Raw genomic sequence first — 8,185 nt, 5'->3', positions numbered from 1 at the left:
TACCTAGAATACACCTCCTCCCACCCACCTTCCTGCAAAAATGCCATCCCCTATTCCCAATTCCTTCGCCTCCGCCGCATCTGCTCCCAGGATGAGGCATTCCACTCCCGTACATCTCAGTTGTCCTCGTTTTTCAAGGACCGTAACTTCCCCTCCTCGGTGGTCGAGAACGCCCTCAACCGTGTCTCCCACATCTCCCGCACCTCATCCCTCACACCCCGTCCACGCAATAAAAACCAAAAAAGAATTCCCCTCGTCCTCACGTACCACCCCACCAACCTCCGGATCCAACGCATCATCCTCCGACACTTCCGCCATCTGCAATCCGACCCCACCACCAAAGACATCTTTCCCTCCCCACCCTTATCTGCTTTCCGGAGGGACAACTCTCTCCGTGACTCCCTTGTCCGCTCCACACTCCCCTCCAGCTCCACCACACCCGGCACTTTTCCCTGCAACCGCAGGAAGTGCTACACCTGCCCCCATACTTCCTCCCTCACCCCCATCCCAGGCCCCAAGAAGACTTTCCACATCAAGCAGATGTTCACCTGCACATCTGCCAATGTGGTATACTGCATCCGCTGTACCCGGTGTGGCTTCCTCTACATCGGGGAAACCAAGCGGAGACTCGGGGACCGCTTTGCAGAACACCTACGCTCGGTTCGCAACAAACAACTGCACCTCCCAGTCGCGAACCATTTCAACTCCCCCTCCCATTCCTCAGATGACATGTCCATCCTGGGCCTCCTGCAGTGCCACAACGATGCCACCCGAAGGTTGCAGGAACAGCAACTCATATTCCGCTTGGGAACCCTGCAGCCCAATGGTATCAATGTGGATTTCACAAGTTTCAAAATCTCCCCTCCCCCCACTGCATCCCAAAACCAGTCCAGCTCGTCCCTGCCTCCCTAACCGGTTCTTCCTCCCACCTATCCCCTCCTCCCACCTCAAGCCGCACCTCCATCTCCTACCGACCAACCTCATCCCGCCCCCTTGACCTGTCCGTCCTCCCTGGACTGACCTATCCCCTTCCTAACTCCCTACCTACACTCACCTTTCCTGGCTCCATCCCCGCCTCTTCGACCTGTTTGTTTCCTCTCCACCTATCCTGTCCTCTATCCCTCTTCTATCCGCCTCCCACTCTCTCCCTATTTATTTCAAAACCCCCTTCCCCTCCCCCTTTTCTGATGAAGGATCTAGGCCCGAAACGTCAGCCTCTCTGCTCCTATGATGCTGCTTGGCCTGCTGTGTTCATCCAGCCCTGCACCTTGTTGTCTTGGAGTAAATTTACTTCTGTTTAGAAGATAATGGTTATAGAGGAAGTGTGTATGCTTCAAAACCTGGCTCCATACATTTCAGCTGATTCAGGACGTTGGACCAGTCTGGGCTTATGTCGAATTTCCAGAGTCAAAATAGGTCTGTCAGATATTCAACAGTAGTAGCTGGAGGTAGCTTCTCCCAGCTCTCAGTTGTCATCTGCTTCAAAGTCACTAGCATGTTTCCTGTAGCATGTACGGATCTCAGGTTGGCCTAAGGTCATAGTCCTCAATTTTCTACAGTCACCCTAGAATGTTCTTCACTATCACAATGCTTCTATAGCAGACCAGATGTTTCTAATGCTGTTTTTTTTTTATTTAAAGTAGTCTTTAAAACATTAAAAATTTTGTTAAGCATTTTTTTGTCTCCAAGGAGTGAAATTCATTGAAGTTCTTTTCCACTGAGATATGACATGAGAAAGTCCTCTGATTTTTTTGAGTAAAATTAAATGCAACATTTCACCTATTTCTTAACATTATGTCTCATGATACCGTAACAATTTAATATGTTAGCACTTTATCATTGTTCACTTTATCCAAGGCAGATGACAAAGCTGTATTAAATCCTCTTCAGTAATAACTTCATTCAATATTTTATAAACCTAGTATATATTAATGTACAGAAATAACAGCATCATTTTAATTCATATCAATTTGATTGTAATTCAGTTCAAATCCACATAAAAGAGGACACATTAGAATATTTCTAATAATTAACTTGATTTTAGTTTTAAGACCAGAGCTGACAATTTAATTAAGTCTGAACAACTTCAGTGTGAAACAAAAACGGCTGAATTTTAAGTGAAAGGATCACAGATTTTAGTGAAGAACATACCACACCTGTTCAGCAAACTTTTCTTCAGCAATCAAAAATAATTAAATAAGCAATAGAATTGATGTGAAATCTTCATGTGTTCTTTTGTTGGGGGGGGTAGTGGGTTGTGTGTGTGGGGGGTTGGGTTGTGTGTGGTGGGGGTTGCAGGAAAGAATAAAGAGACTCTGGTTCCAAAGTTCTTTATACATACCTTAATATGTTTTACACCACAGCTGATCATTTTGTTTGGTTGGTGTAAATCCCAAGAAACATCAAATATCTATAAGGAAAACAAAATCTAAAATTAAAAATAAGATTAACTGTACTAAAATAAAGCTCAATACCCAGTAGCACTAACTTTCATTTGCTGATTTGATGCTTAAATTTTGTAGATTTTTAAACTGTTTTATCAATTTCAACACCCATCCCACTACAGTACTTCAGTATCTATAAAATCAATTAGTTTGCTTTAGATTTCTGGGTCTAAAAGATTAATGTAGGTTAGGATTTGCAAATGTCCCAGCATCAAACTAAATAGCATCCCACTTGGTTCTCTTCCCTTTTCCCTCAACATTTTGACTTACATTCCTTATCATACTTAACTTCTTTCTTGTCTTCAAGGACTTCTTTATCTATATGAAAGTTTTACATTGAACTCTCATTCTTAATTTTCATAGCATACTTTCATGAAGGACTTGTTATAAAGCAGAGGTTGCCTCCCACTCTGAGAACTAAAACCAAAACATCCAAACAGGGACACCTCTCCCTATAATCTGTAAAAGGAGTGTGAAAAGTGGTGTAACCTGCCTTTCAGCAACTTCTAGTGGTTAAATAAAATAAACCAATGACACTCATTTTAAAATCAACAAGTAACAATTTGTTTATCTAACTCTAACAGTGAACAAATTAACTAAACCACTAACAAACAGACTAAATCCCTTCAAATTACTAACTACTCTCAAATACAGCAAGATTGTAATGGTATGCTATTCCAATAAATGCATGTTCCACTTATATAAAATAAAAAAAGAATTCACTCTCTCAAAATTACAGCCAGGTTACAAGTCTTCTGGAAGGTTCTTGTGTCCACTCCACCAATTCTTCTGTCAGGAATGTTAAGTAGTTGTGCTGTCGGTACTGTTGGTGCTTAGATGGTGCTTTCTCTAAGATGTAGAGGAGGCTGTGAGAGCCAGCAATTCTCTCTTTAGAGCTGAGAGCTATTATTTCTGGCAGATGGCTTTGTCTAATTGTCCCCATCTTTTATACCCTTGATGCCATATTAATATTTCTTACAATAGGATTGGTCCTACGTTGTCAAAAACCATCAGATTTAAATTTAATTGTTTTTTGTTATCTAAGTGCTGGCTCAAATTGATTGGCTAAATTCAAAAGCCTGTTGTCTTGGTAAAAATTGCTGCTTGGCCTGCTAACTGTACAGCCTGTGGATACAAACGTTTCAATTCAAGTGCTCTGTGTACTTGCAAACTTTCAAATTGCTGCTCACAAACATCCATTTTAAATATCCAAGCACAGAAAAAGCACATAATCTTTTAAAGGGGCCATACAATGCTTTCCCATCTAGCATTTTACAAACGCCAAGTTCTAACTTCCTGCCTCCCAATCCACAAGTACTCTACCCAACTTCAAAACAGACTTCACTCAAGTACAGCTTGCAACAGTCCACTTGGACAATCATACATTCCCAACAAAGATTAACACAGTTCCTTGGGCAGTTTTCCCTTATAAAGCAGTGTCTATAATTGAAGAACTGCAACTAACCACTTCTATGATGATCCTCTTACTGCTGATGTCAACTGTTCATTTTGTACACTTACCATCACAGTACTCTAATAATTTCTGACTGTGGGATTAATCAGCTGCCACAAATGCTTATTTGTTGTTCCCTTTATTCCCTTCCAAGCACTGTTCTGACATGCTTCCAACATCCTCTAATCTTCCTATTAGATCCGCTTCCTTTTGCAGATTTTGTGAAGTTCATTTCATTCTGTTTTTTTTTAAATTTCACAGCACAGATTGTTCAGTTGTTAATATGGCCATACTATCTTAATTTATCCTTATCTGGAGTAATCAGTTCTCCCTTATATCAAACTACAATTACATAAAAAGTTCCCTAGCTATTTTAGCCTAGCTTGTATTTTTGTTTGGAAATTTCCAGATAGTTTTGTAGTTTTTTTCCCCTTCTTTCCTCTATTTGTTTTATTCCCCAATATACAGTATGCACACTGCCTTTTTCTATTTCATTCCTATACTTTAATCTGTATTCACCTCCAATGTTTGGCATACTTTGGTTATTCCTATTACATTACAATTCTAAATCATCATAGACCCATGAGTTGTAAAGTAAAAATTCTGTTGTCACTTACAGCAATGTCAAGTGAACATTCAAAGTTGTCTAGAACTAGTTAATTGGTCCCAAGCAGATCGCATAAATACAAAACAAAAAACAAACCATCATCTTTCCCAATTAAATTAAATTATCTCAAGCACAAGAATATTATCTAGGTTTGCAAGATGGGCATTGAAATAAATATTACTATGTACAAAACACTAAATAGGGGCTCTTCTTTGCAAAGACAATAAAAACATAGTCATTTCAATTGTTCTCAAAATGTTCCTGAGTAGGATAGGTTTCCCTTAATGAATTTGTGAAGTTTGGAACTAAACTCATCAAAAACCAGGCTAGTAACAATTTATTCTTGGGAAAGCTATCACAAACTTATCCCAAAAGCATTGAATTATAAAACCAAAATGCCATCATGACCTAGAAGACTACAATTCTATGATTTGCTTTAAATTTGGAAGCCTCAATTTTCGACATGTTTGCACTAACAGGGTACCTGTTAATTCCTGGCATATACATTGTTTGAGCAGGATACACAACAATTTAATGTAACTGTAGATACCTGGTACTAGAAATCGCAAGAGCTTGATGATGTAACACCTTGAGTTGATGAAATAAGGAAAGAACATACCACATTGCTCACTCCTTAATTTTGAAATTTCTTCCTTTGGTGTAAGAGTAGATAATGTAACAACTTTCTGAAGCAGAGAGAACATGGTAAACTGTGTCACGATAGATTGATTTGCCCAACATTAATTGTGGCTAAGCTCTTCACATTCATGATTTGTGATAAAATCACGGTGTCTCGAAAAAGACATGAGTTAATCAAGGACCATAAGCATGAATTTGTTAATGGAAGATTGAGATATTATTGAGAAATTAATAAATTGCAAATTTATTTTAAAGAAGTAACTGAATAGATCAAAAGAACACAACCGATTAATGCACATTTATTGCACAGGTTTTGAAAAATCAGTCACAGAATCATAATGGCACAGAAGGAGGCCATTCAATCCATCAAGTCTATGGTTTGCTGTACTGAGAGCTGTCAATCAGTCTCACTGTCCCCACTCTATCCTGTAACCCTGCAAGTTCATTTCTCCCAAGTGCCCAATCAATTTGATTTCAAAATCATTGTCCTGGCTTCCACCACCTACATAGATAGCAAGCTTCAGGTCAAGAGCACCAGCTGCATTAAAAAAAGTTCTTACTTACAATCCTATCCCCTCCCCCGCCAACATCTTTTGCCCAAAATCCTTTTTCTGTTCCAGGGACTAGGGTTAATCAGAACATGTTGAACTACATAAAAAAAAAATTTGTTTCGCCTCATGAGGCACAGAATGGACAGAAAACAAAGTCACAGCAAATGAATTATTGCTTGGATTGGAGAAGGTTGGTAGGTGTTTGGAACGTGCTGTCAGGTGTGGTAGTGGAGGCAGATATGATAAGGGTGTTTAAGGGACTTTTAGATAAGCACACAAATATGGAAGGAGTGGTGGGATATGGAACAAGGGCAGAAGGATTAGTTCTTTTGCGTCATTTTTGGCACAACATCGTGGGCCATTCCTGTGTTGTGGTGTTCTATGTTCTACAGTGTACTTGAAGTATTAGATACACTAGTATTTTGGACAGAAGGGACACATTTACAAAACCTATGGCAGATATAAAAGCTGGCATCAAACAAAAAGCAAAGAATTGCAGATGGTGGAAATTTGAAATGAAAACAGAAATTGTAGAAGAAATTCAGCAGGTCTGGCAGCATCAGTGGAGTGAAAGCAGAGTCAATGTTTCGGGTCCAGTGATTCTTCTTCAGAACTGATTTTAGCTAGGAAATGTTGATATATATGCTAAAGTTGGGGAGGGTGAGGTCTGGGGCTGGGACTTGGGTGAAGGAGTAAACAATAGGTGGAGATGGAGCCCAGGGAGAGAGAGAAAGACAAGTTAGGCAGACAAAAGGGTGAGATAACAGTGAGCCAGGAAGAAAGAAAAGCTGATAATAAGGATCATTAGTGGGTGAAACTGAGTTGACTGTGATAGGAGCAGTTGATGTGATGACAGGTCCAGGGGTGTGCAGGTGGGTAAAGGACATGTAAGGAACTGTTCAGGCCCTAAAATTATTTAACTCAATATTGAGTTGTGAAGGCTGCAGAAAGTGAGATGTTGTTCTTCCAGCTTGTGGTGAGCTTCTCTGGAGAGAGAGGGAGAGGGTAAAAATCAAAGAGGTTGTCTTGGTGTTGAATCCCAGAAGATGCAAGAGATCTTATTTCATGTCAGTTTTTACTATGGAGAAAGAAATGGAGGCTAGAGAACTCAGGGAAATAAATATTGATGTTTTAAAAACAGTTCACATTACAGAAGAGAAAGTTCTGGAGGTCTTAGAAAATATAAAGGTGGATAAATCTCTCGGACCTGATCTAATATATCCCAGAATGCTATGGGAAGTAAGGGAGGAAATTACAGGGACCCTTGTAGAAACATATACACCATCTATAACTACAGGCTAGGTGCCTGATGAATGGAGGTTAGTTAATGTTGTACGTTTAAGAAGGGTTGTAAGGTGAAACTGGGGAACTAATGACCTGAGAGTCTGACTTTGGTTGTGGGTAAGTTGTTGGAGGTGATTCTTAAAGGTAGGATTTATAAACATTTAGAGGGGCAAAAATTGATCAGGGATATTCAGTATGGTTTTGTGTGAGGAAAATTGAGTGTTACCAACTTGAATGAGCTTTTCTGAGGAAGTTACCAAAAAGATTAATGAGGTCAGAGCAGTAGACATTGTTTACTTGAACTTTAGTAAAGCCTTGAAGCATGGTAGACTAATTAGTAAAGTTTGGTCACATGGAATTCAGGGTTAGCTTGCCAACTGGATACATAATTGGCTTAACGGCAGGAGACAGTGGTGGTAGAAGGCTGCTTTTCGGACTAGAGGCCTGTCACTAGTGGTGTTCCACAGGTATCGGTTCTCGGTCCTGTTTTGTTTCTCATTTATATGAATGATTTGGATGAGAATATAAAAGGCATCATTAATAAGTTTGTGGATGACACCAAAATTGGTGACATAGCAGATGGTGAAGAAGATCAATGGGCTGAAAAATGGCAGATGGAGTTCAATTTGGATAAAAAGTCAGGTATTGCATTTTGGTACAACAACAAACAAGGACATATACAATTAATGGGAGGGCCTTGAGCAGTGTTGCCGAACAGAGGGACCTAGTGGCTCAGGCACATAGTTCTTTGAAGTTGCATCACATATAGTTAAAAAGGCGTTTAGCACGCTTGCCTTCATTGCTCAGTCCTTTGAGCATAGGAGTTGGGAAGTCACGTTGAGGTTGTATGAGACATTGGTGAAGACTTCTGGAGTACTGTGACCAGTTCTGGTTGCCCTGTTATAGGAGGGAAATTAAGTTGGAGAGGGTTCAAAAGAAATTTACCAGGATGTTGCTGAGAATGGAAGGCTTAAGTTATAAAGAAAGGCCGAATATACTGAGACTTTTGTTTAACCGGAGCTTAGGAGGTTGAGACCTTATAGGTTTAAACAGGTTTAAACTTTATACAGGTTTATAAAATCATTAGAGGTATAGATAGGGTTAATAGTAGGTATCTTTTCCCAAGGATAGGGGATTTCAAGCCTCAGGGCATATTTTTAAAGGGACAGAGGAGAGATTTAAAATAGACATGAGGGGCAATTTTTTC

General features: G+C 39.9%; 1 protein-coding gene across 1 annotated transcript in view; it reads right to left on the bottom strand.

The window, feature by feature from the left end:
* eml5 (EMAP like 5) overlaps positions 1-8,185 on the bottom strand; it is a 225,903-nt gene that overhangs the window by 178,458 nt on the left and 39,260 nt on the right. The window contains exon 4 of the mRNA XM_048600073.1: positions 2,342-2,410. Within this exon, the coding sequence (XP_048456030.1) occupies positions 2,342-2,410 (69 nt within the window). The remainder of the gene's footprint in view (positions 1-2,341; positions 2,411-8,185) is intronic.

The sequence above is a fragment of the Rhincodon typus genome, chromosome 8 (genome assembly GCF_021869965.1).
Source record: "Rhincodon typus isolate 14 chromosome 8, sRhiTyp1.1, whole genome shotgun sequence".
In the NCBI taxonomy this organism is placed as follows: domain Eukaryota; kingdom Metazoa; phylum Chordata; class Chondrichthyes; order Orectolobiformes; family Rhincodontidae; genus Rhincodon; species Rhincodon typus.
The sequence above is the reverse complement of the archived record's forward strand: the minus strand, read 5'-3'. Positions and strand labels throughout refer to the sequence as shown.